Raw genomic sequence first — 17,987 nt, 5'->3', positions numbered from 1 at the left:
TTATAAAGATACATTACATTTGCTCCATCACAATCTTCTAAAACCTGTCTCGGGGAGGCTGCGCCTAAATTTATCCAACCTACTTACAAAAGAGGAAAAAAAGGCTTTTAGGCAATAAAGTAAACAAACGTCTCTAATGTGAAGAAGTGTCGACGTTAGCAGCGGCGCAGTACTCACAATTATACCTCGTAAAGGGCGGTACAGTATGAATGAAAAATGCTGGATGTTACTGAAAACGCTTATGTGAACGCATTCATGTTTTTATGAACATGTATTGCTCAGCAGAAAAACAATCTTGATATAATCTCTGTCATTTGGAATTTTACATTTTCCAGAGAAAACATGTTAAACAAGTCTCAAACCAAGTTACTGCCGAAATTAAAAAGATTGTTTTATCACCAGTCTGGTCTGTATATACGGTGCTCTGCAGTGCCACAATATCATATTATTCTATGTTCTTCCATGTCACCTCAGAACATATTGACCAATAAAGTGTAAAGTGTTCATTTAATCAGAAGGCCTGGCTTAGTCCAAAGGTAACATATCACACCTATCAGCATCTTTAAAACTCACTGAATCCCTCACGAAAACGTATGGAAACAAAAATGTGCCATTTTTTGGGAAGTCGTGTTCTGGGTGAAGTGACTTCCTGTGGTCCACAGCTGCTGGCTGGCAATGGCCCAGAGCCAGGAAACACAGCAAATTGTTGCTCCACCCTTCTTGTACGCAATAACGTGGATTAATGGTGTGTTAATAAAGGTGAAGCTGTGGAAGTTGTTGTCGGTAGATTTTATAACCTTTGGATAGCTGTTTCCACTATAGTGCCCATACATGTATCGTACACACAGGAAAGTAGTACCGATCTTCTTTTGCAAAATGTTGAAGCATTTCTTTAACACTTCCGTGAGTATTGCCATTCATCCACTGTCTTTTGTCAGATTTCAAATTGTGGCTTCATTGTGGATTCAGCCAACAACATATTGCAACATAATACGACAAACAATCAAAGCATCAAAACCAGGCTGTGGAGTCAATAATGCACAGGAGTTGTTGTCGTCAACCCTTGCAGGTCTATGAGTCATCACATTTCAACCTCCCCATTTACTGGCATGTATTTAACTCCAACCAGCTCCTGTCCTCTGCGTCTCTTAGGTGGTCTCGCAAGAGCGCTTCCAGCACACGGGCGTGTTACATGTGACCCTTTAAAAGGGTGCCTGTCATCATTGAGATAAGAGGCAGTCTCTCAAACATGCTTCAGCTCAACAAAGTGCTGCCTCTTTGGCACACTCATGTCTTCTTGCACCTCCGTCTGCCTCATCCACCATACTCTCCTCCCTATCTGCCCCCCGCTCGTATCGGTGCCCTCGTCCTCTCAATGCTGTGGGACTTTCTCTTCCCCCACAACCCCCACATTCCTTCCGCTTTAACCGGCTGGAGGCCAAATTCAATGTCCGGCTGGAATCTTACAACCAGCGATTTGGGTCACAATTTTCAAATCTAGTTTCTGAATATCCCTGCTGGGTTGAGAGATTTGCTTGTTTTCAATCAGCCGGCTTCCTTCCCCTCTGCAACACGCCCGCTTATCCGCCACAGAAAGTGTCGGCTATTTTAGGATGCATGCGATGTTCATCCTCTATACGTGTGGCACTTTCTTGAATTTTTCTTTGTTACATTGTGAAACAAAAAGGAGGGAAAAAACATTTTTGCACAGCAAAGATTCCCTACTGCAGGAGCCATTTTTCCATTTAAGTCCTCAAGGAAACCACCCAATGAACACTATCTCTCACAACATTTATACTGACAAACCCTAACAGCCCTGCTTTGTTCAATTGATGTCTAGAGGATTTATACAAAGAAAAAAAAGTACGCAAGTGAGAAGCTCAAAGCGACGGGGAGAGGCTGTCGCACACTGAGAAGTAGCGATATCACAGGAGGGAGGGAGTGAGAGCGAGGGCCAAGTTGTGAGATCTATTTTTACATCCCATTTCAGGATGAGATAGTGTCCTTCTCTCACACCTCCCGCCGCGGAGGAAGCTAATGCAGGCCTATTTAATTAGACGTTGGCAGATTGTTGAGCCCAACACTGTAATCAGATCAGAACGTCGCACCACCGTGGGGTCCTGCCGCTTCCGACGCCTCCTTGGCCCCGCGACGGCGCTCCGTCAGCTCTTTGCATTTTGTCCGCCCTTCTCTCGGCTTGTGACATCAATTTACATTGAGCCTGCATTGAAACAAGACGCATTCTTCCCACCAGTGACTCACCCACACACACACACACACACACAGCCCACTCAACCTACTCCTTCCAGTTGAACTTGACATGGTCCCCCACCATTATACATTACCTCTCATGCTCATCTTATTAGCCTGTAATAAGGCATGTGTACATGTGTGCGTGCTTGTGTGGGCTTCTCGTACGTATTCATCTCGCGGCGACTTACGTGCACTCACCTGAGGAGTAAATTACCATAGCGACACAGCTGTCAATACTGCTGTATCCGTGAAGGGACACAAGTGGCCGCATCAATGAAAACATCTGAATAAGATGCCTGTTTCCTGCTTTAAAATTGGTGTTAGTGCCTTAATAATATACTGGAGGGCACTGAGGTAAAGTTTGATGTTCATGGATGATGCTTGAACATTGAATTAAAGGATACATAAAGAAAGTGATTGCATGATTACTCAGTACAATGTTACAGTCTCACGTGACATTGATAACCATGTATTTTATATTTTAATTCATTTAGGTATTCACCTCAATTAACTCATTGGTGGAATGCAACCAACTTTATTTCTACAAACTTTACTTTAGAAGAGTAGCTCCAGTTGATGCTACTTTATAAGCGTTAATGCTCAACACGTAAAATTGTGCATCTATGATGCATCAATTGAACTAAACAGCAGACCAACAACATTACATATCAATAATGACGACATAACAGAACATTGGTTATTTATTTGCATTATGAGTACTTCTTGGACATTTTGCTAATAATACATTGATACTTTTACAGAAGTGACATTTTCGATGAAGGTACTTTCTGACACTAAAGAGTTTGCAGAAATGTATTTTTTTGTATGTAATACATTAACTTTAAAACATCACAATTATGTAAAATCTTTAGTTCCATTGGCGTCTTACCAAAACAAACTTTGCCTGCTGTTTGCCAATAATTCAGGGCAATTTCAAATAAGAATTGCAACATGTTGTTAATGTTTACAGCTTCCTGTAGGTCACTCTGCCACGGTCACAATGCATTTCTCACATAGTTATGATGTGTTTGAATGCTATAGTTGAATGAGAAAGAGTAAGTAGATTTCAGCCAGCACATCCATCATGGAGTTGTATGTTTTATAACATCAGTAAGATGTATTAATTCCGTCCTGCACAAAATCTGCAATGTACTCCGATTCATGGCTACGTGAAAATAACCATCGGCTCCATGAGTGTTTACAGAAGCCAGGTGATTGATGCTTGTACTGATTTTCCATCACAACTAAACTTTGCCTTGACCACACACACGTCTGTCAGTTCAGAGAGCGTTTGAATGCGGTCAACAGATATATAAATGGTCATAAATACTTCACCGGACAGAATGTTGAAAAAGCATTTAACCCCAGAATGGATGATCCTGGACCTCCCCGGATTTGGCCACATTAAAAAGACTCTTGAGCATCCTGATATAAATATTGGGGGATTCGACTGCGTTTTTTTGTCCTATCGTGACATTCTAAAATGTCATTTTGTAAACTTCAGACAGCGTGAATACAATCAATATGAGATGAGTTAGGCTTGTGTTTCCAAGAGGCTTTTTGTAATTTAAGAGTCTGTGTACAAACATCTGATGATTGAAAAGCAAGTACTCGATTATACTCACACAAAGATGATTGGATCTTACTAGCTTGTAAATACAGAGCGGCATGGGCCAAATGTTTAACATTTACTGTTCCCCCATTCCCCTCCCCCGGCTCTCTCTCTCTCCCTCCCTCTCTCTTTTTGTATTCATTTTCATTTCTCATTTTTCAGATCACAATACACACAGAAAAATCTATCTATCATAAACTCACACCACGCTGCGTCCACAATTAACTAAATGTCCCCCTTTTTTTCCGGGTGGAAACAATGAAATCCCCTAATAACCACTAATGCACACGGGTCTCAACACATCCACCGTTGTTATGTCTTCTTCCCAGAGCAGGGAGTCACACATTATGGTATCTCCCTAATCCGCAAACCAGCTGCAACTGGAAATGAATTAATAACAAATAAAATGCACCCAGTGCACAAAATGTGTAGATTGCCCCGGGGCAACTAAACAGGAAACAGTGAAACAATTAGACTTCTTGTTTTGTTCTGACCTCTGTTTTGTTTTGTTCTACATAGCTGCTGAATAGAAGGAGCTGGAGGTAGAGGCCGTTGTTTTTCTCTGTCTGTAATCACCACGGCTAAGCCTCCCTGGTCGTAGCAGGGGTCACATCTGTGTGAACACCCACTTTTCATCCCACAGGGAAATGAAATACACTGTTACAGTCGAGCTCCGTGAACGCTGCAACCCTCCGCTGGCTGCAACCCACACCGAAGTGGTGCGGTGAGCCACCCGGGCCGATACGGCGCGCGCATGTGATAACAGGCAGCGATATGGCGTCCTAATTGCTGGCCTGAGTGCTATTGGAGGGAGTTTTCAGCAGGTTTCTCTCTCACTTTCACTCCATCTGACGTCTTTGAAGTTGCTCTTTTATCTGCCGCTGCTCCTGATGGCTGTTGTCTTTGGTGCTGTGTGTGCTCTTTGAGCACTCCTAACGTGTAACAAAGGCAGGCCCTTAGAGAGGGAGAGAGGAGAAGAAGACAAATAAAAGGAGCTTTCTACCTTCTCACATTGGTCCGTGCACGCACAAGCGCACAGTGTACACGATCACATTTAGGCAACAACAAAAAAAATGGGCCTCCGCTGTCAGAAATAACTGCTCTTTGTGATTGTTTAACGGGCCCTAATTTGATAAAAGGCCATGTGCGGGAAATGAGAGTGTATTTGTCTCGGTGGTTGCAGTGGGGTAAATATAGCAACAAGACAGCACTAGTTGATATGAAGGATTCCATGAGTGCTGTTGTGACTCACCAGGCTATGAGGATCTCTCTCCCTGTGTGTGTGTGTGTGTGTGTGTGTGTGTGTGTGTGTGTGTGTGTGTGCTTGAGCATTTGGATGCATACATGCCCAGTGTTGTTATCATAGATAAACTTGAATAGAACCGATCCACTCCTCCGACATGGTGTACAATAATCTATTAAAACAGAGAGAGAGAGAGCATGTTTGAGTTGAGGAAGCAGGGAGAGACCAGAGGAGAGCCTTGAGCGGGCGAGAGAGGGAAAGACAGTGAGAAAAGAATTCTCGGCTGCGTGCAGGGGTGTGTGTGTCTTTGAGAGTGTGTTGAGAGGAGAGCGAGAGCGCCGGTCGTCTCCATGTCTAATCAGGAGAACACTTGTGTGTCCCCGTCTCATTGTCTCCGGGGCCCCTCGGGGCGGAGGCCCAGCACTCCACCACCACCCCAGAGGACATGCCGATAGCTGCTGATCCAAGCCGTGAGGGGACAGACTTCAGATTGTATTGTCCAGATGTGCACCAAGAGGAAAATGTTTAAAAATCTGTTGTGTAAACTGCAAAAAGAATTAAGACATAAATACACAGACCTTGAGGTGACACAGAGCAGCATGTGAATTCAATTGTCCCTTCAAAAAATCATTGTTTTCATAATTTCACTGTAGGAATGTCCTAGGTGTGCTTGAAAATGAATAGTGACACTTGTAGTTTATGGCATTTTAGGCATTCTCATAATGATAGTGTAGAGATTAGAAAAATAATTTGTTAGCCTTTAAATATTTTTTAAAGGATTTATCATGTCTAGAAAGAAAATTGCACGCCTTTCAACCAATGGTTCTATGAAACAACTGGAATATAACGTCTGAACAACGTGATTAATTTGTCATAACCACTCTGATGAACTTGACCTCATTTTGCGGTCTAAGTTTAAAAAAAAGAAAAAACACAACGGGTCGCGTACTACTCCTGTCACGGGACAGGCGCGCCCCCGACCCCGGTGTTTCTGTCCTGTAGCAGGATAGCAGCAGCGCACGCTCCCGGCTCAGCAGTTTCCCAGTTCCGTCTCCTCCATTACTGGCGAGGCTCTGAATCAATAATTCAATAGTTTTGGCGTCTAAATCCTGCCCCAAACGGCGAGATACACAAACACTCCAGACTCTAGTGCAGACTCTGTAAGATCAGTATTAATTAATAGCCGAAGACATTGTGTTTTGTGTGGAAATATCGGAAGGGGGTAATGCAATACGGATCCCTATAATTATAGGATCCTGTGTCAGGTGTTTATTAAAAGTTCAATAAGAGGCGGTTAAGATGTCAGGAAATGAATCAGGCAAATTTGTAAGTCAATTGAACCTGCCGTTAGTAAAGGGTTCTTTTTTTTTACAAAGGGTTTGGCTTTGTTTAACTTTCTGAGATGCATTTATATATTTTTATACGTAATCGCAAACTTTAGGTCAACCAGCAACATTTTAACTCAGCAAAGATGGGCAGTAGGCGGGTTCAAGACGGGGATTTATCCCTGAAATTACATACGGATCGAAAAACGTGTATTGCATTAATTCATTGAGTAAAAATAACTACCATATATGTATACATAATGTATATGTATGTGTGTCAATGTGTGTGTGTGCGTGGTTATAAGTAATCAAATTAAAAAGTATTCTTTGTCAATGTTCGGTGCTAGTTTATCTCTACTAATTATTGCAAGAATATTAATAAAATATTTTATGTGCATGTCAATTGCTGAAAAAATGTATCTTTGAGCCATTAATCGGTCCCTTTCTCTTCATCTCTTTATCTAGTTTTTCTAGCTTCAATTGCCCGTCCTCCATAACCAAATGATGAATAATGCATTGGTTTGGCATGGGGACAGCAACAGACAGCCTTGTCCTGACTAAACGGGGCTGTCACAACTGTGACGTTGTCAAAAGACCTATGGCTATCGGCATGAATTATTAAAAAGATATTGCCCTCAAAGGTTTACCGGTGGCAATAATAATTTTGGCCAAGGGCCAATTAAGAATGTAAAAATAATGTCAACTCATTAATGAAACTTTAGTTAATTTATTATAGGAACGAAAAACATTTTGTTTAAGTGGATTCACGTTTCACATGTGATGGAAAAAGTAAAACAATTTCATGAGTATTCTCTTTTTTTTAAGAAACCGGTGCCTCAGTTAAGTTCACTTTCACTGTTATAAAAACATTAAAATTACATACAGAAAGCACATGGTTTTTTAATACACGGAAATAAAGTAAAATACAAAATGAACAAATTCCTCACAAGGCATAAAGCCACTAAATAATAAAAATAATGCATGTTTCTTGTGTATAAACATATTTTACACGTGCCCGTACCGGATCGCATACAGTTCTCGTGTTACTGTCATTTATTCTTCGCTCACTGTGTTGTTCACTGTGTTAAAGATGACATATTTACCACATATGGACACTACATATCGGGTTATCCTGACCAGAAAAGTTCAGCATAGCCTATGACACATATATTATAATCTCACATTTCTGCTGCCTCGCCTATAGTTCCACCTTTTACCAGAGGAGGTCCGAACAAGGTCAAACACAGGCCAAATATTCAAGTGAGAGTTGCTTTTCCTTGAGGAGGAAAGGAAAGGAGGGAGAAAGAGAGGAGGAAGGGTGGGGAGGGGGGGGGGGGGATCTCACTTTACGTCACCCGTGAAGACAAACTCATGCAAACACTGCCTGGGCATTTTGAATTTTTGGACAAGAAACAGAAGAGGGGAAGAAACACGTATTGTTTTTGTCTCTGCTGTGTGTCAAAGAATTCCTGCTTTGTCCTTTCACAGAGAAAGTGTTTCATACCGAGGCCAGCCTCCATATAGGTTCAAACGAAACAATAATAATATAACATTAAGTCACAACAGCCGCAGAATGGTTCGCCTTGTTTGACAAAGTATCGACCGTCCCGTCAGCTGCGTCGTCGGTCGTCCTCCTCCTCGGGGTGTCCCGCCCTCCTTGGCCACGTGGTCCCAGAGAAGCCCCCACCCCCACCCCCCCCCCCCCCCGCCAACGTAGCCATGCTATCCATCCCATCCGCCGCTTCATCGGGCGTCCAAAAATCACATTTGTGTTTGCGCTGTCACGTCATAGCCTCTTCTTCTCAGTCTTCCTCCCATTGTCTCATAAATAACCTATATATATTTGTTTTATTGGTATGCTCGTGGTCCTTCGTTTAAAAAAGAAAACATAAATATCGTCCTTGGGTCGTTTCCTTCTTTTTCTTCGCTTCCAAAGCGTCCGTGTCCCGCGCGCCTCGGTCTCGCGGACGCGCCGGGTAACGCGCGTGCGCCGCCTGTCCCCCGGTCCACCTGGCGTCACAGTCCCAGCGCGGCCGTGTGCTTTTTGGCCTTCAGTCTCAGGTCGGCGATGCTGGAGTTCTTGCTGGTGTTTTTGGCGGCGGCGGCGGCCGCCACGACGGAGGCGGCGGAGGCGGACTCGGCCGCCAGCGTTGCCAGGGGCAACCCGAACGGCGGAGCCGGGAACATCATGTAGGGCGCGTGCGCCGCCAGGTGAGAGTGCAGGTGGTGCTGCGCGTGGGCCACGGCGCTGTCCAGCTGCAGTTGCGCCTGCACCTGAAAGGAGAAGGGCGGCACGTTGCAATGACTATCCTATGGGACGGGGACGCACGGGTGGGAGGGGGGGTGGAGAGAAGGGGGAGGAGGAGGGGAGAACATGCGTTAACTTTGCAGTTTGTCTCAACGGTCATTTCACGTGTGTCAATGTGGTCGGAGTGGTTACATTTTAGCTGTGTACTCCGAGGATGCAGGCTGGCCAATGTGTGTCATCATTCAGTTGCACTTAAGGGTCCAATCCCAGAGTCATTGAGCAATATAACTCGGTGGCATGTACGGATATTATTGACTGCAGCTCTTGTGAATCAAAGGTCACATTTGAGTTTTTATTTGGACATCAATAGCATGAAATCTAATCTCAAGGCATTGCCTTTGGGGATATTGGGCCCTTTGCATACAAGATAATAACCCAGTGGTGCTCAAAAGTAAGGACAGGCTTCACAAATGTAATGCAATATAAATAGTGTTTTGTCCTATTCTGCACAGACTCTCATCACAACCGGTTACCAAATAAACACAGGGAACCTCCTGGCCTCTGAAGCTCTTGCTCCACAAAAGTAGGCCGAAATGAGCCATTAAACAAATAGAGGTACTTTCCCAATTACAGGCTGCGCTGTGTCGGCTCAGTGCTTTTGCCGGTGCGGTAATAAGAGTTTGGTTATTCTCTGCACAGCACTCGGGCACAGCCAGTGCCGAGACAGCAGTCCGGGGGTTGGTCTGATTTTAAGACTAGAGGCTTCAAAGTGACTTGCCTGTTGGAATGGCATCCGCAGAGCACCCACGTTGACATATGGCGCAACACGACAAGCTTCAAACTGATTCGCTGCTCCAATCAGGACTCCTGCGAAAGCACAGACGATAGCCTAATTGTGAGGATGGTATTCAAACACTACAAAGAAGTAAACTGTACCGAATAACGAGCAGTGAGCTGTGTTGTTGGGGGGGAAACTTTACTAACATCCAAGATAAACAGGAAATCACAGTGCTTTTGATGGCTTAATTGACTGAAAATGAGTAATAGCAACAGTGCGTAAAGATTAAAGATGCGTCTTGCATTTAGGTGTGTTGTGGCCTTGTAATAGAATAGAATAAAATATAATAGAAAAGTGCTGTTGTATGTGGGCGCATGCGGGATAAAAGCGTACCTTTATGTAATTGGTTCTCTTGCTTTCTGCATTTGGCTCTTCTATTCTGGAACCAAACCTGCAGGGACAGAAATTAATTAGAGACCCACTGATTGGCAGCTGCTTGTGAGGCCATGTGTAATTCCTCTCAAAGTGACAACAACCGCAGGAAAAAAAACAATATCCCCACAGAGCACTGAAATATTAATGGCTCTGCTTAACCCTAGATTTGTATTATTACATTTAGTCCACCACAAGAGAGCGGCGCATTGGAGCAGAGAGGGATCGAAAATAGAAAGTAAATCTCCCAACAAAAAAAAGGACATTAAAACCGTATTAGGAGAATGGAAACACCCTTGTTGGAAATATGCAGGCCTATTGGACTATAATAAATAACCTTGTCAGCGTTGGTTTCATCTTTCTATAGATTAGTGTCCCCAAAGAGTTGAATGGACTCTCGGATATCGAATAGCAGCAATGCTATTACGGTTTTGGACATCAGAGCAGGGCGATCTGAGAGCATCTCGCTCTTTCTCTTTATATCTCCCTCTCATTAAATGACCGCTGAAATTAATTACCCTTATCTGCGGAAAATCCATGTCAGAGAAGCGCTTAAATGCCTCGCAGTTTTGTCTAATCACCGCCGAAACACACACTTGCACGCACACACGCACACGCACACACACACACACAGAGGGAAACGCTTCAAAGACTGCTCACTTTTCTTTTTCCTTCTGTTGAAATCGACAAGCGTCAATTTCAGAGAACCGCCTTGGAACACAGATTAAACGATTTATTTCTATGATAACCCGTTTTGAATCTCCCATACAAAGCTCGGGATAAATTAGCCCACAATACAACATGTCAATCTGCAATCTCCCTTACATTGGGGGTCCGTAGAAGCACGATTGAAATATCCTATTGATTTGTCTGTCATCGGGCTTCGTGCGTTGACCACAGTGCGGGTCAATCGGAAGTCCTTTCGTGCCCGCTTCAGTTATAATTTATCGAGATGATAAAAAAGCAAATGCTCTGCTGGCTATTGATCGAGGCAGATATTATTTTCGGAAAAATCTCAAATAAATGGTCAGTGAACGCAACTGGTGAAACGATATGATTCTCTTACAGACGGGAAGAGGGGGGGGGGGGGGGGGGGGGCACTGCTCCTGATTTGGGTAGAAAATAATACATAATTTATGCAAATCCCCGAGCTGTGCTCCTTGTTGGGGATACAATACGCCTTATTGGTGAGATTCCAGTTCAGGCCGGGGGAGCCCTGCGAAAATCTGGCTTTAACTTTTTTTTGAGGGGGGGTGGGGGGGGGCATGGGGGGTTGAAGGGTGAGTTTGTGATGGGGGTCTCTTGGGCTGGTTTCTACGATTTTTCTTCTCTTTTTTCCCCCCCTTTACGACCGCCATATTCAATGTGGGGACAAATGCTCAGTCCTCCCCTGAGCCGCAGCCAAACTGGATCAAACAGTCTGGAATAACATGATATATGAATTTATTTATTTTATTTTTTATAAATAAATCCGATAAGAGTCGTCTATATGGTCATTGTCCCCTGCTGCCGTTACACGAGGCATGTCTGAACCCCCCCTCCGCTACCCAACTGACTGAAGCCTTACTGGGTTTCTGCGCAGATGGTCTGTCCTCATGAAAAAAGACAGCATCACTGACAAAACGAGGCCTCGGTAACATACACACCCAGAAGCTGACGGCAAATATTTGTTTCGGTGGATTAGGATACAATGATTAAAACGACTCTCGTGATGCAAACAAAAGCACAATTGAGATCATTAACGGAAATTAAATCATCAAAGGGAGCTGAGGAAATGAATAATCGGATCAGAAAATGAAGACAAAATAACATTTCGATGGTGAACTCTGAAATCTTGGTCAATTCATTAAACTATTGGGGGGAGGGGGGGGGGGGGGTTCCTATGAACGGTTATGTTGAATTCAGGCATATTCTGTAGTAATTGTGTGCATGTTTAAGTTCCCTTTTATACGTAAACCTCCGTAAAACGAAATATTACCAGACGCATGCCTTATATCGAGCAATCTGAGAAAACATTATTCAGATCCGCCTTGGAAATAGAGAGAAGGTGGGGGGGGGGGGGGGGGGGGGGGGGGGGGGGACATGGTTGCATTTATAATTTCTTTCTATTATCATCATTGTAACATGATTACTGTGATCACTTCAGCATGTTTGGTCTCTTTCTTGTCTAATGATTTTAGCCCATACTCAAACACCCCTGTCATAATTACCATTGTTATTAATTTATTCCTTTTGATGGATAATTTACTTCAAGTTAAGAGCCCTCCTCGCGACCCTTTGTCCAACCCGTTCCCTCGATATTCTTCTCACAGTAGCTGGTCCTCAGGAGGACTCGTCCTACCTGCACTCGGGCCTCCGACAGTCCCAGCCGCTGGCTCAGCTCCTCCCGCATGAAGGCGTCCGGGTAGTGGGTCTCGTCGAAGAGCCGCTCCAGCTCGTTGAGCTGCTCTAATGTGAAGTTAGTCCGACTTCTCCTCTGTTTGATTTTGGTCTGCGCCTCGTCTTCCAGAGGCTTCGAGTCCTCTTTCCTCTCCTTCACGTCCGTGTTGCCTGAGAAGAGAAGAAGAGACGCGTCAGCATCGCGACGGCGAACTGCGTGACCTCCATGTGTCCGTGGTCGTCGCTGGCCTTCATCCTCATCCTCACGTGTTTATGGGACGTTACAAACATGTCTTTACGCAGGAAACATGACGCAAACGAGATGTAAATGGGCCGAAGCAAAATATCAAAAGCAGAGCTGCAACAACGTGCACTGCATGGACGATTATCTTCTCCAATTGGAAATAAAAGCGAGACGATAAGGAAGAAAGAAGGACTTGCCCTCACAGCCCTCAAATATCACACAGCTATCAGACCTCGGATGTTTTGTAGAGCTACATAAAGCTCTTTAATTATTAACTGCTTATAAATATGCAACGCTGTGCCCACTGTTGGATGTCTGATACACGCTTTTAAACACGCTGCCCATCACGAACAGATGTCTCTTTTTTTTTTTTTACAAGCCACCCAAATCTTAAGATATCTTGTCCCGCGTGTGGCCATATTTTTGTCAGGGTTTTATTAAATACAGCGAACAGCTGCTCAAATTGAAATTAAAATGTAAACGTATACATTATTTCAAAACAATTTAAACGGGTCGGTACGGAAGCATTTAACACCAAAACATTATGTTGTATTTAATTAACTGTTTAGCGTTTGAAATTTGAATTGAATGCTATTTTTAATCACGTTTTTTCGATTTTAATTTTTTTCGTTATGCAATTACGACAAAAACACGAAATTATTGGGGAAACCAACATTAAACAATTCTTTCACCTTCAGTCTATTAAATATACTTTTTTTAAATGAGACTATTAGGCTTTCCTTACTGCCATCTAATTGACCTGCTTTCATGCCTGAAAACCGACATCTATGTGCAGTGGGTGACAACAGAAATGACAGGACTTGATTGCCACCTTTCATGTGCACCGGTGTCTGTATGTCAGGGCTTTGATGCGCCTTCTTTTCGTTGCAATATTAATACAAAATATATATCAAGCTCTCCGAGGTAACTGACAACCAATGACGCCGCGATGAATGAACATATCGTGTACCGGTGTAAGGCGTCTAATAAAGATCAGAAGGCCCCCTGTTACTTATCATATTCAAAATAATATTTTTGGGGGGGACTTAAATCGTTTTAATATTATAATATAATATAATGGCTACTCTTTGCCAAGGGAGGCCTTGTTGTTTGTCATAGTTCCGGGTAAAGCCTTTTCCACAAATACAAAGTTTCTGAAACTATATCGCAGAATAACATTACCACGCTGTGATCACCTGATAAACATGGGAGTTTTTATGATCGATAATGCTTGTGATGTGGTCTATAATATGGGTCGTTTTCACGGTGCATCTGGCGAACATCTAACGCGACGAACCATTAAAGATGCTTTCACAAAGCCCCGGTAAATGATTCCCCTTCCCCGATCACGACCCTCCTGGAACTTACGTCAACTATTCGGGCTCAAATCCGCAGTATGGTCTTTGCTTAGATCAAAACCCCAAAACCCAGATGTTTTAACACCATCTCGTCCAAACAAACGTGATCTGTGTCTGTTAGTTTTCGCCAATCACTCGTCTATAAGTCCTCTACCCCCCCGCAGAGATAAATCCTGCAGCCTGCAGCGCTGTAAAAGAAACATTGCAGTCCTACCGTCCGTGAGTTTGGGGCTCCCGGCATCCCTGATTCTTTCCGGGCCGAGCATGTCCGTTTCCCTGCCCGGCGAGAGCGCACCGATCCGGGGGACGGCTGCTGCCTCCTCTCGGCTCCCGGGCTCCGCGGTTAAAGACTCCCTGCTTCCCGCTCGCGTCGACCCAGTCTCCAGCACCTCCCGGTAGGTTATCACTTCCTTCTTCTCCTTCACTTTCTGATCGAACGACTTAGATACGAAAGCGGTGAGCTCTTCCATCACTACCTTGTCTCCTCTTAAAAAAAAAAAAAAAAATCACCACACACTCTCGCTCACACACACTCTCTCACACACACTCTCTCTCCCCCTTTGCTCCACGACTGCTTAAAGACATCAATGGTGTGGCTCGTTTTAAAGCCGAACCCTTGAAAACAATTCGCCTGTACGAGGCGAGAGCTGCCAACTCTGGAAGAAAAATGTAAAAAAAATATATATAAAGAATAAATCTTCTCAGCCAATTCCTCCCTCCTTTGGTAGCGGAGTAGGGAACCTGCTGGTGATCCTCTATTGAAGTCACAGTATTTATACTTTGCGGCGCCTTGCCCCCTTGATCCGTGCAAATTACCTCCCCTCAGGATGCCGGGATGAGCCCCCCTTCCCCTTCACTGTTATGCGCGAGAGAGAGGGAGAGAGAGAGAGGGAGAGAGAGAGAGGGAGGTGGGGGGCGGAGGGAGAGGAGTTAAAAACAGAGAGAAAAACATTAGCAGCACCGTTACTATTGGCCATTAATCCGAGATTGACAAGAAGGACTAATTAATTTAATTAAGCGCTCATTCGCTGCTATTGTCCTGAGTTAGTTTTTAAACACCCGGGAGATGGTCATGGATCCCCCCCTCCCTCCCTCCCCCTCCCTCCCTCTCTCTGTAGGGGTGTGGCTTAAAAATCTGAAAATGACGAGAGAGGGAAAGAGGGAAGCACATGGGTGAGGAGTCCTTCCTCAGTGTATCTCTGTGATCTGAGGGGGGGTAAGTCACGAATGACACGGAGAGGAAAGGGGGTAAACAGAAAGAGCAAAAAGCGGAGCAGCTGGGATGCCAAAGAGGAGCAGCAACAACTCAATACATGGAGCTTTTATAGGACGCTCAAGTGATCATCCCTAGTTGCACTTGGCTTTAGGCCTGAAACATGCATCCGTTTTGACATGTTTGTATATGGAAGCTTTTAGTCAACTGAAAAAATAAAATAAACAGAAACACAAGTTATATATATTTTGACGGTGTTTGTATTATAAAATAATTGTAGTAGTTTGAGGACTAATTTGGTATTATGTTCTACCAAAATGATAAAACACACAATAAACATATTATTAGTATAATTGCTGTTATTATTATTACTATTATTGATATTACCAGTAATATTATTATCATTTCATTACTATTATTATCCTGTGATGTTATTGCAAACGCTCTGACAAAAAGTCTAATAAATATTTAGCCGCCATAAAAGTTTTAGACCCTGTGAAACAAATCACTGCATAATGCAGCGTTGCTTTATATTTCTAATAAGCAATTATGTATTTTAAATTGTCATCATTAGTGAGACTATATCACTTAATATCCATCCTCAGTGGACTTTTTTAAACCATTAGGATGTTAAATAGCAGCTAAACGTTTAATTACAATGCCTCTCGCGATGTGTTGCCACTGGGCTCACTAATTAACGTTTTCAACTCTCCTTTTCTCGCTGAAATGATTGCCTATATTTGCAAAAAAATAAATAAACAACGGTTGACTTGCGACGTAAGTAACGCCGCGGAGAGAGCAATTAAGCGGGGAGAGGAGGAAGCATACACGATTCAGCGGGATTTAGTAAACGTCGGGGTGAATTTGATGCATAACGTGTTTATTGATGATCTTTACACGGTTCAATTTCTACACCATAGCTCTGACACTTTCCCTAATTAAATATTTACGACAATTCAGCTGAAACCTTAGGCATTAATTATCATTATTTCTGCTGCATCTAAAAGCAGGACGGATTCCTAATCGCACGGATGCGCACCCACGTGCGTCTATTTGCATTAGAATCCCCATGAAGTTGCTTTTATGAGCTATAAGCTCATTATTGATTCATTCACTCATGCCAGCCGAGACAGTGGTCGTTTCACCTTCGGTCTCGATATGTGTTTTGGAATTTCGTAGAGTTTTATGAGGTAATTAGTTATTTTACTGTACTGCAAATTGGCTGGATGCTCCGTGTGCCCTTTCAGCTCTCTGTATGCTGGAATAAAATCGTATTATCTGAGAAGATGAGTTCATGCAAATAGTCATTGACTGGTCCACAACTTGCAAATGCATTTTCTTTTGTTGTAACTTCGGGTTATGCGTGTCAGAACAAAAAAATGATAAGTCACTTAAACTGATGATAGACACAAATGCACATTACAGCCATATTCATTTAGGATATTTTCAAATTGACTTGAGACGTAAAAAAATGATTGACACAATTTAACGAATAAGTGCTGAAGAAATTTTGCTCCTTTATTTAACCTTGATCTTTGAAACAGTGTTGTGTCTCAAACGTGGCCATGGAGGCCGGCATCCAAAAATGTTCAACCAACCTCCACCAGCCATGCAATCATGAAAATACAGTATACGTTTTGTCTAACTGAATCAAAATGCACCTTTGAACATCTCTCCAAAATGTAATCAAACTGTTAATGTGGGCTTACATTCATATGCATTTAGACTGCTGTAAACGTACAACTTAAAACAATATTACATCGTATAAGGCTCATTTGAGGCAGACAATATAATTCATAGAAATAAATGAATACGTAATTCAAACCTATGATGAGAGCCGAGCGGCGACTCGATCTATTGCTCTGTGTTAGATTATTCTTCTCTGGACTCGATCGATGCTTTCTCGTTCGATGACTCGGGGCTGCGGAGCAGTGCATGGCTGAGTTGTGGAGCTTCGCGAAGATTTAAAAGGTGAGGAGCGGGATTCTCGTTTCAAGACAGCTTCTTGTTTTATTGTTTCTCCACTTTTTGCCCCTACCATGTAACGTTTTACCGACTGCAGTACACGGTTACTGCAATGCGGCTTTAGGGCTGTGAAAACAAGAACTAGCATCCACCCAAACGTTCGTTGAAATTAGCACAGTTAGCCTGCTAGTTAGCCTGCACAGAAAAGTGCCACTTAAATCAACTTTTATATTTGCGGCACATTCCCTTTTTTCATTGCTGTTGTTAAAACTGTAACGGTGACTCGGGTTACACTCATTGTTGTAGTTTACAGTACTCCATGTCGCTGTACACCAAGGTATCGTTGCGTGTTGTGGTGGTTAGCTACACATCCATCACAGTGCCTTCTGGCTTAAACGACGAATTATTACATTAATAAAACATGTGGTTTACAAGACGTGTAGGGGAATATGCTAGTAGTGTTGTCAAATGTTAGTAACACCACTGTGTGTGTGTGTGTGTGTGTGTCAGCCAGCCAGCATGGGTCGGCGCTCGTCTGATAGCGAGGATGACAGTCGGAGCAAGAAGAAGAAAAAGCAGCGTCGCCGGTCGTCGTCCTCTTCCTCCTCCTCCTCTTCCTCCTCCAACAGCAAGGTGGTCAGCAGCCGGACTCGGAGGTCCAGTCGCCGCAGCCGCTCTCGCTCCAGAGACAAGACCAAAGACAGGAGGTGGGAATGCACAACACTCTTCTTCTTCTTCTTCTTCTTCTTCTTCTTCTTCTTCTTCTTCTTCTTCTTCTTCTTCTTCTTCTTCTCCTCTAGTTAAGGGGGTGAGAGTAGAAGTGTCCTCGTACCAGACAGATTCAGCACTGCTTCGGTGGGGACTCATCTCCTCTGTGTGTTGCACAAGCACCAAAACACAGCTTGTTATTATTAAACGTGGCATGCTTCCATTGGAC

At 43.5% G+C, this 17,987-nt stretch overlaps 2 protein-coding genes across 5 annotated transcripts in view; one reads left to right on the top strand and one right to left on the bottom strand.

Moving 5' to 3' along the window:
* Positions 1-7,144: 7,144 nt before the first annotated feature.
* shox2 (shox homeobox 2) lies at positions 7,145-14,699 on the bottom strand. 2 transcript variants are annotated; one of them, XM_078098284.1, is made up of 5 exons: positions 14,087-14,699; positions 12,233-12,441; positions 9,853-9,910; positions 9,460-9,548; positions 7,145-8,743 (listed from the first exon to the last, which is right to left on the bottom strand). In XM_078098284.1, exons 1-5 carry the CDS (start codon positions 14,340-14,342, stop codon positions 8,450-8,452), a joined length of 906 nt encoding a protein of 301 aa, XP_077954410.1. In that variant the 5' UTR covers positions 14,343-14,699; the 3' UTR covers positions 7,145-8,449. The 2 variants fall into 2 exon arrangements, with proteins under 2 accessions (XP_077954410.1, XP_077954411.1); XM_078098285.1 differs by having other exon boundaries at positions 7,145-8,707.
* The window catches only part of rsrc1 (arginine/serine-rich coiled-coil 1), a 96,312-nt gene continuing 92,398 nt past the window's right edge, over positions 14,074-17,987 (top strand). The window contains exons 1-2 of one of the 3 annotated variants that reach the window (XM_078098283.1): positions 14,074-14,267; positions 17,565-17,757. In XM_078098283.1, coding sequence (XP_077954409.1) covers positions 17,570-17,757 — 188 coding nt within the window. In that variant the 5' untranslated portion in view covers positions 14,074-14,267; positions 17,565-17,569. Of the gene's footprint in view, positions 14,268-16,915; positions 17,057-17,560; positions 17,758-17,987 lie in introns of those variants that run through there. The other 2 variants (XM_040174201.2, XM_040174212.2) reach the window with 2 other exon arrangements.

The sequence above is a fragment of the Gasterosteus aculeatus genome, chromosome 1 (assembly GCF_964276395.1).
Source record: "Gasterosteus aculeatus chromosome 1, fGasAcu3.hap1.1, whole genome shotgun sequence".
NCBI lineage: Eukaryota > Metazoa > Chordata > Actinopteri > Perciformes > Gasterosteidae > Gasterosteus > Gasterosteus aculeatus.
This window is presented reverse-complemented; position numbering and strand designations above follow the sequence as displayed.